The sequence below is a fragment of the Polypterus senegalus genome, chromosome 8 (genome assembly GCF_016835505.1).
Source record: "Polypterus senegalus isolate Bchr_013 chromosome 8, ASM1683550v1, whole genome shotgun sequence".
In the NCBI taxonomy this organism is placed as follows: Eukaryota; Metazoa; Chordata; class Cladistia; order Polypteriformes; family Polypteridae; genus Polypterus; species Polypterus senegalus.
The window spans coordinates 4,744,101-4,764,656 of record NC_053161.1 but is presented as its reverse complement, the minus strand read 5'-3'; the positions used below and the strand labels follow the sequence as shown (position 1 = coordinate 4,764,656).

The window sequence follows — 20,556 nt, the reverse complement described above, 5'->3', positions numbered from 1 at the left end:
ACAAAAAAGAATTTTGAAATTGTTGCAGATTTATTAAAAAAGAAAAACTGAAATATTACATGGTCCTAAGTATTCAGACCCTTTGCTCAGTATTTAGTAGAAGCACCCTTTTGAGCTAATACAGCCATGAGTCTTCTTGGGAAAGATGCAACAAGTTTTTCACACCTGGATTTTGGGATCCTCTGCCATTCCTCCTTGCAGATCCTCTCCAGTTCTGTCAGGATGAATGGTAAACGTTGGTGCTCAGCCATTTTCAGGTCTCTCCAGAGACTGTATTGGACAAGTGATGAGCAGTGCCTGGTTGTCTCCACGCATACCGCTTAGAATTAAGGCCAAAAAGTTCTATCTTGGTCTCATCAGACCAGAGAATCTTATTTCTTACCATTTCAGAGTCCTTCAGGTGTCTTTTAGCAAACTCCATGCGGGCTGTCATGTGTCTTGCCTCTCCTCAGTGTGTGGAGACAACCAGGCACTGCTCATCACTTGTCCAATACAGTCCCCACAGTGAAGCATGGCAGTGGCAGCATCATGCTGTGGGGGTGTTCTTCAGCTGCAGGGACAGGACGACTGGTTGCAATCGAGGGAAAGATGAATGCGGCCAAGTACAGGGATATCCTGGACAAAACCCTTCTCCAGAGTGCTAAGGACCTCAGACTGGGCCGAAGGTTTACCTTCCAACAAGACAATGACCCTAAGCACACAGCTAAAATAACAAAGGAGTGGCTTCACAACAACTCTGTGACTGTTCTTGAATGGCCCAGCCAGAGCCCTGACTTAAACCCAATTGAGCATCTCTGTAGAGACCTAAAAATGGCTGTCCACCAACGTTTACCATCCAACCTGACAGAACTGGAGGGAATCTGCAAGGAGGAATGGCAGAGGACCCCCAAATCCAGGTGTGAAAAACTTGTTGCAAGAAGAGTCATGGCTGTATTAGCTCAAAATGGTGCTTCTACTAAATACTGAGCAAAGGGTCTGAATACTTAAGACCATGTGATATTTCAGTTTTTCTTTTTTAATAAATCTGCAACAATTTCAAAAATTCATTTTTTTGTCTGTCAATATGGGGTGCTGTGTGTACATTAATGAGGGAAAAATTAATTTAAATGATTTTAGCAAATGGCTGCAATATAACAAAGAGTGAAAAATTGAAGGGGGTCTAAATACTTTCCGTACCCACTGTATGTGGGGAAAAATTTAGAACAACATGACTGAAGGATGTCATATTTTAGCACCCTTTTTTGTTTTGTTATGACTGCAATAGTGATGGGTGGTTAAAAGCTTTGAAGGATAGGTAGGTTTAACTGGGTGAGCCCATCTACAGTAGATGTAATATTTTCCTGATTGTAAACAAAATATGGATTCTAACCACAAAGACCTTCAGTCTTGAAATAAAATCAAATTTTTTTTTTCTATTTTAATGCATGTCTCAAAAACAGAGCTGCTTGCTAACAAGATATAAAAACAAGTTAAATTAATTACTATCCATCCGTCTTCTGAACCAACTTCTTCCAATTCAAAATTACAAGGAAGTGGGAACTGTCTCTGTAATATTAAGTGCATGGTCAGAGCTAACACCATATGGGGTACCAGTCAACTGCCTGTGATAAATTATTAAACAAATGAAACTTAATTTCCTCTGCATATTTTCCAACTATAATTATTGAACTTATTTATTCTTATGATTATAATATTGCAACTAGTGGAATTTGCATTTTCTCCCTGTGGTTTCTTGGGTTTTCATAGTGATATTCTGTTGCTCACCCACATTCCCTGAAACAAGTGGTTGATTTTTAATTTTAGTTGGCCCTTAATAAAATGTTACTGTCAATACAATCCAAAATTAAAATAAACTATCATGTAATTTAATAAAATATCATACATCATCAGATCTGACAACACTGTAAAATTCAATGTATTCTACACTTGTGTGAAAATATTATGTATGTGCCATGTAAATAGAGCAGGGGACGCTGATCAGCTAACCACACTCTCCTCCTCAATCACTAGGTGAAAGGGAATGTCTATGGCCTTCAAAAGATAATGTACCATTTAAACATTATTTGCTTAGAAACAAATAACATTACTAAAGAAACTCTAATTTAGTCAATAACTTAAAGTGTGACGCATTATTCTACTTTCTTACTGGAAAATGTAATTAGATTACAGTAACATGATGTTACTTTAACTCTAACACAGTCTCTAGGACAGTTTTCTGCCTTGTGAACAGCGCTGCTGGGATAGGCTCTACCCCCACATCCTCTGTAAATGAATTAAGCATGCCTGAGAATTTTATTTTTCTTTTAAGCATAATCAATGAATATTAAGTGTAACAGTATAAGTAAACAAAAAAATTATATTATATATATATATATATATATATATATATATATATATATATATATATATATATATATATATATATATATATATATATATATATATTTCCATGGCATTCATAGTCTGAATCACAATCTGATTGTATGGGTGGTTACCTATCAGGTAACACTTGTGGTTGGTCTGCAAGTCGGCATCTGTTTGCCAGCTTGCAGACCAACCACAAGCGTTACCTGGTAGGTAACCACCCATACAATCAGATTGTGATTTAGAGTACGAATGCCATGAATGTAACTATCCTGATCTTCATGCTGTCAAATAAACGAACCACACGCCATGGTACAACGTAAAGAGGCTTCGCCTCTGACGCTGACGTCCGAGGTTCGATTCCCGAGAGGGGGTGCAGTGAGTGTGTATGCCTAATGAGCCCAGAATTAGGGCGAAACATGTATTGCGTACCCTTTGAATTATTTGACAGTAAACTATTCAACCATATTATATATTTATATATATATATATATATATACACACCTTGCAAAAAAGCTACACTTACGAATACAAGTCAGACCAGCTTTGAAATATGGGGATTTTAATGCTTAAAAACTCCATCTAGTGCTTACAGTGCAATGTGGTAATATATTTGGACTATAGCTGAAAACAGTACAGGAGAATGCTAGGATATACATTTGTGAACAGAAAACACAAAGAAATGTGGGTCATCCAAGCACAACAATCCCAGAAGACGAATTTTTGCATCAGAAAGATGCAAAATTAGATATTATTGAGTTAAGGTGATTCTATAAAGAGGAATTTCTTATAAAAAAAAAATGCAAGCAGAGTGACACTGCATTTTCTAATGAGAATGAGGCATGTTGTTAATTTAAATAGACACAGGAGGGCAGTGTGTAGCCACTTATACATAACAACGGGATACAGCCATATTTGAGAGTTGTTTGTTGCAGTGAAAACACAAATCAATCAAAAGCAATACCAGCTTAGTTTCAGCCAATTCTAATGATATACAGTTGTCTATGATTGGCTATTCATAGTAGTACATGCCACAGCTATGTGTAAAAGACAATAAAATAAATTAAAATACAGTGAGTGTGTGTATATATACATTATATATATATATATATATATATATATATATATATATATATATATATATATATATATATATATATATATATACTGCTCAAAAGAATTAAAGGAACACTTTTTAATCAGAGTATAGCATAAAGTCAATGAAACTTATGGGATATTAATCTGGTCAGTTAAGTAGCAGAGAGGGTTGTTAATCAGTTTCAGCTGCTGTGGTGTTAATGAAAGGCCACTGGTGTGAATGTCTCTGACCAAACAACCAGAAAGACTTCATGAGGGTGACCCAAGGGCCCCATGTCCTCTAATGGGCCCTGAGCTCACTGCCCAGCAGCATGCAGCTCGATTGGCATTCGCCATAGAATACCAGAATTGGCAGATGCACCACTGGTGCCTTGTGCTTTTTACAGATGAGAGTAGGTTCACCCTGAGCACGTGACAGAAGTGAAAGGGTCTGGAGAAGCCATGGAGAACATTATGCTGCCTGTAACATCATTCAGCATGAGCAGTTTGGTGGTGGGTTAATGATTGCCTGGGGAGGCATATCCATGGAGGGTCACACAGACCGCTACAGGCTTGATAAAGGCACCTTGGCTGCCATTAGGTATCAGGATGAAATCCTTGGACCCATTGTCAGACCCTATGCTGGTACAGTGGCTCCTGGTGCACGACAATTCCTGGCCTCATGTGGTGAGAGTATGCAGGCAGTTCCTGGAGGATGAAGGAATTGATACCATTGACTGGCCACCACACTTTCCTGACCTAAATCCAATAGAACACCTCTGGGACATTATGTTTTGGTCCATCCAATGCCACCAGGTTGCACCTCAGACTGTCCAGGAGCTCAGTGATGCCCTGGTCCAGATCTGGGAGGAGATCCCCCACAACACCATCTGTCATCTCATTAGAAGCATGCACCGATGTTGTCAGGCATGTATACAAGAACACAGGGGCCATACAAAGTGCTGCATACAATTTTGAGTTGCTGCAATTTAATTTTGGCAAAATGGACTAGCCTGCCACATAATTTTTTCACTCTGATTTTTGGGGCGTCTTTGAATTCAGTAGGTAGGTTGATCATTTTCATTTCCATCAAATGATGTGGCATCCTTTCGTTCCTAACACATTACCCAGTCTATATCAGTATAGATATCCAGGAGGATTTCTTTTTCCCATTGAGATCTGATGTGTTTTCAAAGTGTTCCTTTAATTTTTTTCAAAAAGTAAAACTTGTATATTAGATTCATTCATTACACACAGACTGATGTACAGTGATCCCTCGCTATATCTTCAACTTTCACGGCTTCACTCTATCGCGATTTTTTTCTCATACAACGCTTACGTCACTATTCATGCGCTTTCTGAGAACTTTTATCTAAGCCCTGTGATGGCTCCTAAACGTGCTGCTTTTTCTAAGCCTTCTGACAATAAATCTAAGCGCCGGAGGAAGATGATTACTATCCAGGAGAAGGTGAAACTCTTGGATATGATTAAAGATGGCAATACCCTACAAAAGCCTCCTCACGCATATGAAAAGACAGTGCCAGCAACTGCCTATCAAGATGTTCTTCAGCCGCACACACCCAGACACCCACTGCCAAGTACTTCTTCACTGAAGACAACAACGCACCTGCTGAAGATACTGCACCACCTCTGAAGACTCTCCTACTGAGGTCGTGCCTTCATAGGTTAGTGGTTGTGTGCAATTAAATGTACAGTTCAATAATCTACTATAAAATAGCATTCGGGATTGTCCTTCCGTCCCGTGAGTGCAAAGCATAGCGGTAATCCACTTATTACCGACTTACTACTTGCGGCTTGAGGTACAAAGCGACGCAATGTGAGCAGAGTTCTGGTGCTGTCATCGTTCCCTTGCTTTTGTGCGTGATGCGCTAGAAAAATAGACAAAATTATGTCTCTGGAAATAATTAATGTTGATGGAGTACAAATGCCTCACCGCGTAGCAAATATCAGGGGAGATGGTGCTTGCTTATTCTCATCTATAGCTTATTTAGTGCCTGAAACTCCGTCTTTAGCGGTACAGATTTGGGCTGACATTGTACGACTTTGGACAGGCACTTGAGGGGATAAAAAATAACTTAGGTTTTCAGGAGATGTTATAAATGGGCACTTTGATGTTCTCATTCCCTACACTTACATGCCTGATGTACACATGGAGCGCATAAAAATTGAGGATAAAAGGCGAGTGCGTCTAGTAATATATTTGTAACATGTAATATGTCTTATTTTCTCTTATTTTGTCTAATATATTGGGTAATACGAGTGTAATGGTGACTAAAGGGTGTTATTTCATGTCTAGAGGGATCTAATAATGTTAAAAAACGTATTTAGAAGGTCGTAAACAGGTTTTCTATACTCTAACTGTGAAAATATTCAATTTATAAATAAAGAATCCTACTTCGCAAAAATTCATTTATCACGGTAGAGTCTGGAACGAATTAACCGTGATAAACGAGGGTTCACTATAATTCAAATGTTTCTTTTAATTTTGAATAATGGATACTTATTCGCTATTTGGTAAAGCCATACTCGGTGTAATCCTCCTTCCATGTTATAATTTTTTTGCGACTAGCCATGATTAAATGAACGGTAAAAAAAGTAAGAGCAAAGCGACTTATCCAGGCAGGCAAGCGACAGCTCAATAGCTCGAATTTGGATATAAGTAGGTTCTATTTAGTCAACAGAAATATCCTTGGTAGGAAGGTAAGTTGAATTTAGTCTTTAAATTTCTATGGTGAAGAAAAATGTATGTAATGATGACTAAATTTAACTTACATTCCTACCAAACATATTTCTGTCGACTAAATAAAAATTACTTATATTTAAAATTTAAATAGAACTTGAACAGATATGATAGTTCATAATACCCACACAGCACTACAGTAAGTGCACGTAAGAGCAGGAGTCATCCGTTTTAACAAGCAGCATATTGCACTGATACGAAATAGTTTGCCCATTTAATTATATAGGAATGGATAGATAAATTAAGATTTTGTACAAATAATGTTTTTCATTTTTCTTCCTCGATGGATTCTGGCACCCCCAGCAACAGCTGTTTGCACCCCAAAGGAGATAGATGGATATAACAGTGACAAAACGATTACATTGACAATCGTGTTACGTTATTTTCCAAATTTTTCCTTTTCTTTTTCATTACTTCTTAAACACACTACTTCTCTGCTGCAAAGCGGGGTATTTTGCTTATATATAAATATATATATAGTAACAGTCAGTACACAAGGGCTGGTGTTCCTGCTGGAATGGGTTTCAGAAGACCAGAGGAAGAAAAAAAAAAACTAGGAGAACTGAAGGATGTTCCCTGCAAGACAAAAGATATCAAATTATACTGGTGTGCCTGCTGGAACAGGTTCAGGGTTCTTACCTGGCTGGGAGACCAATATAATGATAGAATCAGAGGAGTTAACCTGCTTGAACTATTTTCTCCCCCCAATGCACTAGATGGCAGCATCTCTGGGCTAAGGATTCCCACACAGACTGCCACAGGGCATGATGGGACTGGTAGTCCCATAGAGCATTCCTGTTGGGTTCCGTGGGGGCCACCAGGGGGAGCTGCCAGGATTTGCAATCCCTACTTTCAGGGAATTCCATTTGACCCCAAAGTACTTTTAATTCCAAAGTTAAAATTAAAGAAGAATTAGAAGAAATACATATAATATTACATGTTTATTACTGATTTATTTATTAAATGGTTTACTGTTTCATTGTGCAATTTTTTGCATTTGTTTTATTCTTTCCACAATTTCTCCTCTATAGTGTACTTCTAACAATGCTTCACTACATGCTTTTCTTTCAAAGCCATGGTCTATTTTAACAATCTATATGTATTAAAATAAAATTATGTTAACAATAAAATACACTTATAGTTTTATAACTTACATTCTGTGTGTCATGGCTTCCAACTGTTGCCTGTCCTACTTTAAGACTGTCACTGTGAGTCTTGTCTGCATCTTCTGCTTTCGGGGGTGATTCGCCAAATGAGAGAAGAGTGTTTGAGGTCTGTAAGCCACTAGTAGGAATCTTATGAGATGTAAGGTTTCCCGAAAAATGCGACATAAAATCCATCACTGAAAAAAATAAAAGAAATGGTCAGTTGAAATTAATCAAACACACATTGTTTAATACTGGTTATATAAGGGATAAGAAAATATATATATAAAAAATAATCTAGCCACGAGGGTGGTAAACCATCTCAACTTCGTGCCAGTCCCAAGCCCAGATAAATAGAGAGGGTTAGTGTCAGCAATAGTATCCTTCTGTAAAACTTAACCAAAACCTTAATGATGGAATAAATCTTGACAAGTTTTTTTTTAGAAGAATGAAGTAGATAGAACTGGCAAGCTTTGTTGGGCTGAATGGCCTATTCTCATCTAGATTGTTCTAATGTTGAATCCAATCAGCTTCGAAAAATGCTAGGGGGTACCCCGTAGGTGACATGCAGGGGTCTAGAATGTTCCCTGTTGAAAGTAAGCAAGAGATATCGGGTCAACAATGGACTCTGCTAAAGAAGTTAGTCCAGAAGAAGCAGAAGAAGGCGACAAGTGAAAGGAAAGAAAGGGATAAGTTAAAGGTAAGAGTGGGGGAGTTGGCAGATTTGACAAAAAGGAGGAACGTGGGAGTGTTGTGTTTGCAGAAAACTAAATGGAAGGGGAATAAGGTAAGAGAAATGGGAGGAAGATTTAAGTTTTTATATAGTGGAGCAAATGAGCAAGGGAAAATGGTGTAGGTATAGCAGTATCCATAGAACTAAACGATAAGACAACATGGTTTCTGGAGACAAAACTAGAAAAACATTGATTCCATGACAATATCTTAAACTTTGTGAATAGGAGGAGTAATAAGGTGATGAGTGTCAAGCTGGGCCTTGATGAGTCTGTAATTAATGTCACTTGTGCATATACTCCTAAAGTGGGCTATGGAGGAGATGAGAAGGACATTTTCTGGGCTCAAATGGACGAAGAGCTTACAGCAGTACAAGAGGAAGAAAGGGTGATTTTTGGTTGTGATCTAAATGGGCATGTATGAAAGAGTAAAGAGATAATAGAGAGAATACACAAATGGTGGGGAGTAGGGGATAAAAATTGGGAAGGGGTCAAGATAGTAGATTTTGCTGTGGTATCTGATCTTAACACATTTTTTGAAAATAAAGTAAATCGGCTTTTGACTTGCTGTAGTGGAAGAATGGAAAGTGAAATACTTTCTAATGTGTAGAATGTGACAGTGCAGCATAAAGTGGTGGTGATAGACTGGAACTTCAGAGTCTATAGGAGAATAAAACCAAAGCAAGCAGCACCAAGGATAAATTAGTGAGGATTAAAAGAGGAAGGGGATAAGGAGAAAGTTTTTAATGAAGTGCAGTCATTTGAGAGAATGGTGGGAGAAGAACAGTAAAATTGCATTAAGAATAGGTAAAGATGTGTTGGGTGGGACAACAGGAAGGAGCCCATATGGAGACAAAGAGACGTGGTGGTGGAAAAGAGAGGTACAGATTGTGATAAAGGCTACGAAGAATGCAAAAAAGAAATTGTACCAATCAGGGAAAAAGGAAGATATAGAAACACACAGTATAGGCAGATAAAGAAGGAGGCAAAGAGTGCAGTGGCTAGATCTAAGACACAAGCTTTGGAGAAGGTATATGAAAAATTGGGGAAAACAGAGGGAGACAGAATGATTCTGAAAACAGCTAAGACTAGGAAGACAGCAAGGGTTTTCAGTTGAATAAAGTTGATGAAGGGTGAACAAGGTGTGGTCTTAAATGAGCAGGACAGATCAAGAATATATGAAAGAGGCACTTTAAAAAGCAGTTGAATGAAGAAAATCCAAGGGAAGTATTTTGGGATGGAGTACCAAATGAAGGGCTAGCATATGGTATTTATTAATTTGGAGAAGGCTTATAATAGAGTGCCATGTCAAGAGTTCTGGAGGTGCATGACAAGGAAATGAGTACCAGAGAAGTATGTGAGGATTGTATGAGATGTATGTATGAGAGATTGAGGTCTCGGGTTAAAAGCAGTGTTGGGGTAACAGACAAGATCCCAGTTAAATTAGGTCTGCAGCAGAGATGCTCAACTCTTTGATCTGGTAATGGCTGTATTGAGTCATGGAATAAAAGCCAAAGCTGCCTGATGCATGCTTTTTGCAGATGACATTGTGTGTAGAGGTAGCTGCTAGAATGGTGAAGGGCTTTGGAAGACAGAGAGTTGAAGATAAAAAGGAAGACTTAATATATGAGATTTAATGATAATCAGGTTTCAGAAGTTAGCCTGCAGGGAGGGCTATTGAAAAGACTGCATAAATATCTAGGATCAGTGGTAGCCCAAGATGGAAAACTAAATGCAGTGATAACTCATACAGCAGGGATGCCCAATACATCGATCGCAATCGACCGGTAGATCGGAAAGGTAGTGCAAATAGATTACGTTGCATTAAAAAAAATTTTTTTTTAGATGGTAGTCTATCATATATCCTCTCTATGGCATTTGCCACTTGATTGACATACAGGGTGGCCAGTCTGAGATCTCTTTTCTTCTAACACAAGGGTCATCCCACACGCATGATGAAACGTGCGAGCTACTGCAAAACTCTGGCTATCTAAGTGATCTAGTTAGCGTTCCAATTTATATCGACTAAAGAAGGGATATGAAAAAAAAATTGGACATGTGGAATTGAAAGATTAATTTTTTTTCTCACAATGTCATAATCGAAGTGCGTTTGATCTGTCAATCTATTATTGCTATTCTAAAGAAGGAAAATGTGGAAAGGCTGTTCATAACTGTTCGAACTGTTCATAAAAACTACGAAACTGTTTTCCTTCTGAAAAGCAATCTGAGAATAAGAAAGGCGAGGGAACTAAAATCGCAGTTAATCGGAGAGCCATCATTTTTCACTCTGCTGAATTCAAAAGCAAAGGCAGACACTGAAGCATTGTTCCGGGTGAGTCACTTGATCATTAAGCATAAGAAGCCCTTCCAAGATGGAAAGATGATAAAAGAGGCCTTCGTTGAGGCAAATGGCTATGGTGAAATTCCTGCTGAGATTTCCAGACCCCTGGCCGGAGATAAAGGAGTTTCTCCTTGTCATTATACATGCAGAATACAAGCAACTTAATGACGATCAATGGCTGCTAGACTTAGCAACATGTTGAATGAGCTTAATTTACAGCTGCAAGGAAAAGACAAAACCATGGTCAATATGATTAGCTCAGTTAATGCTTTCAAACGAAAAATGCAATATCTGTCCTCAAAACTGCGGCGCCATGATTTGGGGAACATTCAAAACCTCGCGTCAAGAGGTGGAGACGCAGTGGAAGGCGTGTGCGCAACTTGACAGCATACACTACACAGAGCAGATTGAAAATTGTCTGTCTGACTGACAGACGATTTCAAGACTTTGCTTTACTTGAGCCAATCGCTACATTTATGTGTTATCCATTTAGGGAAGATGTTGAGGATGATTCACTCGCATCAAAAATTGAAACACTGTTTCACCTAAAACTCCTCTACAGTGGAGGATGAGATTTTAACACTACAAGATGACATTCAGCTGAAATCTGGGGCTCATGGACAGTTTTAGAACTTACTCACAGAGGAAAAGTACCCAAACATGAGGAAATGTGCAACCTCCTTGACTGTATTATTTGGCTTTACTTATTTATGCGAGTCAGCCTTTTCCCACATGAAGATTATTAAGCCCAAATACCGTAGTGACCATAAATGTATCGAATTGTTATTGTGCCATAAGGGTTATTCAGTTATGCAAGGTACGGCAACATATATTTTATATATAAAGTATACTCCGTATATATAATTTTTTTTTTTTTTTAATGTAGGTAGATCATTTTGACTTGGTCATTTTAAAAGTAGCTTGCAAGCTGAAAAAGTGTGGGCACCCCTGCCATAGAGTAAAGTGTGGATGGAATACTTAGAAGAAGGTATCAGGAGTACTGTGTGATCAAAGAATTATGGCAAAGGTTAAAGGTAAGGATTTTACGTCAGTGGTAAAACCAGCAATGATGTATAGAGCTGAGACATGAGCAAACAATGTATAATACATTAATTTCTTTGATGAAACTTTGCATTCCACGACAATATTATACCTTATTTATAAACTATAAATATATGGACAACGCAAGTTAATTCCCAACTACAACAAGCTGATACACCACTTAAGAACAAAGCACACAATGCACCAGAAGGATGAAAAACTAAAAACACATATGTTACGTTGAGTTCTATGGCCATCCTAATAATATTTTTGTTTTCTTATTACATTTTTTTGTTTTTAGTCACAGTGAAAGCACATTTGTGTATCTACACTGAAGAAGCACATTAATGTTAAATTTTTTCACTTTGTTTGGTGGGTGAAAAACAGGAACATGAGTTCAAAAAGTTAGCTGAAGTTAAAATTGACATACCATGGATGTCCAAATTTTAGGAGATATGATGAAATATTTGGAAAATGTGCCAAGGTTTTTAGGCAGTAAACTACATGCTTAGCCAACTCCGAGTATTATATATGTTGCCAACTGTTAACAATGTCACAATGTCATGTTTCAAACACAACGTTGTATTTCTTATTTTATGTTCAGAAATCACATTACAATCTGTCCCAGTTCAGATATTTGCACTGTGGAAACCGCTGGCAGCAAGCTTTGAACATGCAATATCACTTAAACAGTAGATGAGTGGATTGTACTGGCAGACAGACAGTGAGACAGAGCTCACCTTATGTCAACTGGAAACATTTCACTGGTAGTGTGTAAAGGTAGTGCCTCCACGCACATGCCTAGAAGAACCCTTAACTAGTTCATGGAGCAAAACAGCCACTTCTGAAGCCTTTGTAATCTTGACATTGTAAAGTCATGGTTGGCAAACAGCAGCTGGCCATCATCAGCTACAACAGTACAAATGTTTGGACTAAGATCGACAGTGGTGTGATTGCACAATAAACCATCTGTAACTAAAAAAAAAAAAAAAAAAAAAAATAGGGGTGGCATGTGAATGTAAAGAACCTGGCCAAACTCTGAGATTATACTATGGACTCTGCATGGTGCCATTTCTCTTCTGCTAAAACATTCTTTTTAAAGGCTGACTTCAGAACACCAACTATAGCATCATGATTAACGGCTGTTGTTTCCCACACTTTCACTTTCAATGAACACTGTTATTTTGAGTCAGTACCATGGCAATAAAATATGCCAAAACACTTAACACTAAAGTATTTTTCAGTTCTGGGGATTAGTCTGGACTCTCTTCAGCCAGAAAAAGAAAAAATATGCTTGACTATGATGCTGGATATTATAAGCAATGTCTCAAACTCTCTGCATGAAGTTCTGCTCAACCTGAACAGACATTCAACACAAAGCTAATTCTAGGTGATGCTTAAGGGTGGGCTACAGATGCGTTTTTTTTTTTTTAAATGAGCTGCTATTAAAGTTTTTTATGGCTAACTAATGTTTCTTTTTAATTTAAATATGTTAATATTTATTTGTGAACATTATCTTTTAATTATTTCATCCTTTCGACATTTGTATTAAGTACAGATTTTGTGTAATTTGACAGCTGTTTATATGTATCAGCTGCTGTAATACAACAGAGTCCACTTGGGACAAATAAAGTATCTATCAGTGCTGCCTTAAGGCTTTACTAAAGTAAAATGGCACATGTTTGATTTGGAATGCAACACAGTATCTGATGGCTATTAGTCAGTCAAAATTTATGTGCTTGTTAAAATATACACAAAAATACTTTTCTTTAATACAAAACAGAATACTCACCATCTCCTTTAGCAAGATCAGCGCTTGACTTTTGAAAACTATAATCTTAAAAAAAAAAAAAAAAAAAATGATTTTTACATTACAAAGTAGTAGTAGTAGGAATTTTCAGAATGTGTGTTTCTGGCTTTTCCAGTGGCATACAAAACTAAAACCTTGTTCATGGAATATTCCCAGAAATACAACTTCACATTAAATTTTAAGATATTCTCTTTTTCTCTGGTACTTAAATAATCTGAGAAAAAACTAAATGATTGGTACCAAGCTCCTAAATTTGTCCAAATGGTTTGTTCTTCACAGTTTCAGCCAGAAGAAAAACATAGAAAAACTGGTTGCTGGTAGGTTTGATTAAGTGTCTTTGATTTGAGTATGTACAGTGTATTTCCAGAACTGGGGGTGTTCTGTAGAACAAGGTGACAGCAATTGTGAGAGAGAATGGAACTAGAAGATTACTTGGACTGGTCTGAACTCAAGCAAAGATTATAACCAGGAATACTGTTATTACACACAGCTAAGCATGTGTATCCATGATGCTGGTCAAAGAAACAGAATGTTAAGTCAGTAGCCAAAAAGAGTACATTTAGCCAAAAAAAAATTAACACTCAGAGTGCAGAAAAGGTTGTTGTATTAAGTAAACCCAAAACTTTTAATAAGAAATGGTACTAAGGTTTTTTTTATTATTATTTTTGTTAAAGAATCCAATTTTGGACAATCAGGAATGCATGCCGCTGACATTCATATAGTACTTTCACAGTAATGACATCACGCAATACACACCCTAGCCCAGCTGGCAACCATCAACAAAACAATATCAAAATGGCTGATCCCACAAGCCAAACAACTTGCATCATGAATAATTTTATAATTATTTAAAAAATGCAATTTAATATAACAATTCATATAGGGCAAGCCAGGTCTTTTGTCTCTTGATGATCTCTTAGCTTCAGAAACCTATTCAACAACAAACAAGGCTTTATTAGCTGGTACAATGTTTTCAGGTTTAGGTTTTCTGTAGGTTTTAGATAACATAATATCACTGTGCAACTATATACTAAATAAACTGAAGATGGCTGCATTAGAGGCTTGGTAGAGCATCATCAGAGAAGATACTCAGCACCTGGTGATGTCTATGAATTGCAGGCTTCAAACAGTCATTGCATGCAAGACATATGCAACAAAGAACTAAATACGACTATTTTAATATACCTGTCATTGCTATGTCCCAAAGAGTATGGTGTCCTGGAATGGGGACACCATATAGAAAAAGAGCTGAAATTCTACATTGCGTGACTAAAATGTATAAAAACACCTTTAAATTAAAGTCTGCAAAATGCACTTTAACACTAGAATTACCAAAGCCTACCAAAAAACTTGTACATCCATCCCACCTTAAATCCCTTTGCACCTCTCCGTCAGCGTCTTTTGTCTTGTAAATGTTTGGATAAGCAGCTAGTAGCCTGCTATCACATCCCCCCACCGCCACACAGTTTTCTCAGCTCAAGTCTGTTTACCTGCGTGTCAGTTGCATAGAGTTGTATAGAGTGAGAAGTCAAACAAAATGACACCTTTTATAAATACTGTATTGTTATTTGGAACACATGCATTTCATGTGTGTTCCGTGTCTACAACAATCTATGTAAACACATTGTTAAAACAGAAAGGTTTGTTATGTTTTAGTAATAATTGACAAAATGTATACATGAAGTGTATAATGTGTGAAGCCTGAAGTCCAAATATCAAGTAAACACTTTCACAAAAGGTCATGCTTTGGATACAACCACTTTGGTGGTGCAACGGTAGCAACTGTTGACTTGTAACAAAACTTCACTGGTTCAACCTTGGACAACTCCGTTTTGAGAAGTGAGCTGCTCTTATTCTTACTATTTTTGAATAAAAACACATTTGATTGTGACAGCCGGTGTAAATTTATGGTACATGTAAAGGTTAGCTTTGTTTTGTTTTTTTTATTTAGTTTTATTCTCTCAGTCGCGTTCACGCTTCCCCCGATCTGACACTGCTGTTTTCACATAAAGGCGTCCTATAACAGAGGTGAACTCAGATGATGACTAGGGATCTACATTGGAGAAAGAATGCACGTCGCACTTTTGCTGTCACTGTACTTTGTATATGTACATGGAAAGCTCTGCAGTCTACTTGTGACTTTACGCTGTAGGAAGATAAGTAAATAAATCAAGGTAAATAGGTAAATAATATTCTACCTGGCTCTTATATACAAAGTACAGCGACGGCAGCTTCCACCTGCAGGTATAGACTCTTCAGTATGCAAGCGACTCTCCACGCTAGTGTTTAGATCTTTTTGTACAAGAAGAAATGAATTTGGGTTTTGACATTTTGCAAACAAAAACATTTACATATCAAAATATTATTAGTTACTTACCATCTCGTATAGGGGAGAACACATCACTGAGGCTATTTCGGCCAACTGAGTCAAATTTGTCAAGAATAGGAAGCCCATCAGTTCCCTTAATGCTGTCGGTTTCTTTTGATGGGAACACATCCAAACTGGTGCTATTAGGTATTCCTACAAAAAAGAAACAAATGTTCCCAAAGATTTCTTTTTTTTAATTGGGTATGCTAAATGGTTAATTATTCTAATGCATGACTAATTAGCAAACAAAAACAGTATACAATTTAACACTGAAGTAGTTTTTTGATTACATGTTTAGCGTCAAACTGTTGCTTTATTTAAATAACCACTTTAGCCTATTCTGCTGTATATTAAACTCTAAACTATATATTTGCAGTGAGTTATTTGAAGATTGCTCAAGCCCTGTATTTAATGAGCGGTGGGTACAACATATGCATAATGGGTTTGACTCAAACCGTTTAATTTAGGAAATAATACTACCACAAAACATTTATATTTGTGCATGTTCAAACATATAGCCTAAATATGCCAATTCTTTATTAAATCGATTAACCTTAAATGAATGTCTTATACAAGTGTCAATTTTTGTTATCACATTCTACAATTTTTCTACAGGATTACAAGTGAATCCTGGTAGCACCATTCTTAAGGTGGGAATTAAACTTAGATTCAGGACACTTAAAACTCACATACACTCAATTACTCACTCACTCACTCAGCCATTCATTCGTTTATACTGGGTCAAGTTAGAGATTACTCTTGCCTGCACATATTTATGATACCAAAGTAACCATAAGAAAACCCTCACAAAGATAAGCAAAACATGCAATATCCAAAAAGACAGCCTCTTGCATTTTCTGACACTGAATTAAAACAAAATGTTTTTAATGTTCCATGCCTCTATTGTTGAGGTGGCTGGCCGGAGCTGTGGCCATAAGGTGGTGGGTGCCTGTCGTGGCAGCAATCCCCGAACCCATTGGTGGACACCGGCGGTGAGGGATGCTGTCAAACTGAAGAAGGAGTCCTACCGGACTCTTTTGTCCTGTGGGACTCTGGAGGCAGCTAATAGGTACCAACAGGCCAAGCGGAATGCAGCATCGGTGGTTGCTGAGGCAAAAACTCGGGCATGGGAAGAGTTTGGGGAGGCCATGGAAAACAACTTTCGGATGGCTTCGAGAAGATTCTGGTCCACCGTCCGGCGTCTCAGGAGGGGGAAGCAGTGCGGTGTCAACACCGCATATGGTGGGGATGATGTGCTGCGGACCTCGACTCAGGACGTTATGGGTCGGTGGGGGGAGTACTTCGAAGACCTCCTCAATCCCACTTACATGCCTTTCAATGAGGAAGCAGAGCCTGGGGACTCGAAGGTGGGCTCCCTCATCTCTGGGACTGAGGTCACCGAGGTGGTCAAAAAACTCCTTGGTGGCACAGCCCTGGGGGTGGATTAGATATGCCCGGAGTTCCTCAAGGCTCTGGATGTTGTAGGACTGTCTTGGTTGACACGTCTCTGCAACATCGCATGGACATCGGGAACAGTGCCTCTGGATTGGCAGACCGGGATGGTGGTCCCCCTCTTTAAGAAAGGGGACCAGAGGTTGTGTTTCAACTACAGAGGGATTAAATTCCTCAGTCTCCCTGGAAAAGTCTATTTGGGGGTTCTGGAGAGGAGGATCCGTCGGATAGTCGAACCTCGGATTCAGGAGGAACAGTGTGGTTTTCGTCCTGGTCGCGGAACAGTGGACCAGCTCTACACATTTAGGGTGCACGGGAGTTTGCCCAACCAGTCTACATGCGTTTTGTGGACTTGGAGAAGGCGTTCAACCGTGTCCCTCGGGGAATCCTGTGGGGGGTGCTCCGGGAGTATGGGGTACCGGACCCCCTGATAAGGGCTGTTCGGTCCCTGTACAGCCGGTGACAGAGCTTGGTCCGCATTGCCGGCAGTAAGTCAAACCAATTTCCAGTGACAGTTGGACTCCGCCAGGGTTGCCCTTTGTCACCGATTCTGTTCATAAGTTTTATGGACAGAATTTCTAGGTGCAGCCAGGGTGTTGAGGGGGTCCGGTTTGGTGGACTCAGGATTGGGTTACTGCTTTTTGCAGTTGATGTTGTCCCGTTTGCTTCATCAGGCGATGATCTTCAACTCTCTCTGAATCGGTTCACAGCTGAGTGTGAAGCGGCTGGGATGGGAATCAGCACCTCCAAATCCGAGACCATGGTCCTCAGCCAGAAAAGGGTGGAGTGCCCTCTCAAGGTTGGAGGCGAGATCCTGCCCTATGTGGAGGAGTTCAAGTATCTCTGGGTCTTGTCCACAAGTGAGGGAACAATGGAGCGTGAGATCGACAGGCAGATCGGTGTGCTGTCCGCAGTGATGCGGGCTCTGCATCAGTCTGTCGTGGTGAAAAAGGAGCTGAGCCGTAAGGCTTTTATATGAGGTTTCTGGATATTTTTTGCATACAGCATGCTACATTCTCTGACTTGGTTGTAATGCTGCCCCCTCTATGCAGTCATCACTACTTTGCAGAATATCCTTCGTATTTAATCTGATAAAAAAAAGTTATTTCTTTTTATTTTTTCATAATGCAGCTTGATAGTATGATTCCTTTCACTTGTAACTGGTACTGAAGCAGTAGTGGAACAGCTGACCTTGTCCTCTCCTCTTTTTTTTTTTTTTTAAGCAAGGTAAGCATTAATTTATATTTTCTTATTTTCACTGTTCCAGTTGCTTTACAGATAATGATATTGTTTCTCTTACTCGTGTTATGGATTTGCTGCAAAATTTTGCCATATTGCTCACTAGTAAGTGTGTGCATGAAGACCCATTAACCAAAAGCGGTGAAGGAAGGGTGAGTGGGTGACCTACATAATGAAGAGTGTTGCACTTTAAATATTTTTGCATGTCTTACTTGTGCTTTGATGATCTGCTATGCCATATTCAACCCATCATTATTCATTGTGGGACCTACATAATCAGCCTCTCCTCAAAATTCACTGCATCACAGTTAGAAAAACCTCTGTGAGAAGCAAAAACCAACTGTGTGTCGCTGTGTCAGACATCATTTTTGCGGTGCTGCCCTTGCAGCCACTGCAGGTGCGTAAAGTATAAACCAAGCTTTAGACAAGGGTTACGGCAGTCTGGCTCACTATAAACAGCTGTCTTTAAAAGTGACACCAAAGATAAGATTGAACATGAAGAATTGGTTCTTTTTTTATCAAATTGTTTTTGATTAGGAAAACATCTGATAAGTGTGCTGGGCTTTGCAAATCTGTAGTTTGATTGCCCAACATTAAAAACTGGCAGTTTCAGGTGTCTGGACTACTAATCTGTCCCAACCTGGTAGGTAATTAATGGCTGTATTTTGTATGTAGCAATACTTAAAACAGAAACTACTGCAAAGTACATTACAATATACCAGTGTATGTGAGAGTACTGCTTTTAATATTTTAATCGCATAAAGGCAGATAGCAGTCACCCTTAAACTAAATGTATATTAATATATATCTACCAGTAACGGCACACTGCGCGATAACGTGCAGTGAATACACTTGACTTGAGCATTCATAGTTTTCATACTCTTTCTCTGTACGTTTAGCATTTGCTTGCGCAGAGGTTGATGCGCTTGCTGCTTCCTGAGCAGCTCTTCTTTTTTTCACCCTAGCGGCCCGCTTCTTCTCTTCTTTCATTGGCATCTTTTTGCGTTTAAACTGATTAAGTCAGTGTTTGTGTTGCAATTCCTTAGTACGTTTTCTTTAATTTTTCACTTAAGCTGTCACTTAAGACTTCAATCTGCCTCAAGAATGATTGAAGATATGAAGAGGTAGGGGAAGTGATGACGAAGGTGGTACGTAGAATGGCACCTGTACGCATTCGCCACATGGCCGCCCTGCTGCCAAGAGTTGATTCTACAATAAAATAAAGATTCTACAATAAAATAAAATGAGGAATAAAAATCATCACCCCGAAAGTGGACAGTAGAGGTCACGTAGTATATGTGTATCAAATTGCAGGTCAATAGGTCAAATGGTTTGCAAGCTACAGGTGATTTAAGATCCTGGACAGACAAATGAACAGCCATGGTAGTGTATTATATATAAAGATGAAAATAAAACCAATGTTCATTCAGAACAAGAAGTGTTTCTCCTTTTCAAAGGTTGGACTCGGTTTTGATTTCATGCTGTTATGTCTTTTGTGATGTTTGTTCTACTTACTTTTATAAGGTTATTAAATACAATTCCTCTGAATCTGCTTATGCACATGCCTAATACATATCTAGCTGGGATTTTTACTTTCATACATGTGCATATCCTAATTCCACTTCAAAATAAAATCATATTTAAAAGATTGACAAATGAAGAAAAGCACTTCTTCTCTAATGAGATAGTAAAATGTTTTTTCTTGGCCAGGAACCAACCCTGAAGTGGAATCCAGATGGCAGGGTTCATGCATACACAAAGTTGATTTACTATTATTTGTTATCTCTCTATTATAAAAAAAAATCCTGGAGAGAGACACTAGAGCGTAGAGACATGATCTTCACGTGAAGATCACGGAAGACACTTAAAAGAAACCGCAAAATGAAAGAGATTGGCCACGGAGCGTCTCACGGGGACCTTAAACATTAGACTTTGTGCCAAGAGATTGACCCAGAACCGTCTCGCGATGATGTGGAACATTAGATTCCTGCAAGACACGCCATACTTACAATCAATATCAAATAAGCCCAGAAGCAACAAAATACTCAGTCATGTAAAGGATGCTTTGAGCACACACAGATCCAGGGCTCTCAGCGCATATAAAGCATATAAGGACAAGTGTATAAGGACAATACGGTATAAATGAAACGTAGACGACTAAGCGAAGAAGAAAACAGTGCAGATAAAAGAGACTCAAAAGTGTTGGAGAGAAAAAAAATAAAAAGAA

General features: G+C 38.6%; 1 protein-coding gene across 1 annotated transcript in view; it reads right to left on the bottom strand.

Annotated features, from left to right (window-relative positions):
- nedd1 (NEDD1 gamma-tubulin ring complex targeting factor) overlaps window positions 1-20,556 on the bottom strand; it is a 103,172-nt gene that overhangs the window by 20,040 nt on the left and 62,576 nt on the right. The window contains exons 9-11 of the mRNA XM_039760626.1: window positions 15,648-15,791; window positions 13,253-13,297; window positions 7,357-7,544 (exon numbers count right to left, since the gene is read on the bottom strand). Coding sequence (XP_039616560.1) covers window positions 7,357-7,544; window positions 13,253-13,297; window positions 15,648-15,791 — 377 coding nt within the window. The remainder of the gene's footprint in view (window positions 1-7,356; window positions 7,545-13,252; window positions 13,298-15,647; window positions 15,792-20,556) is intronic.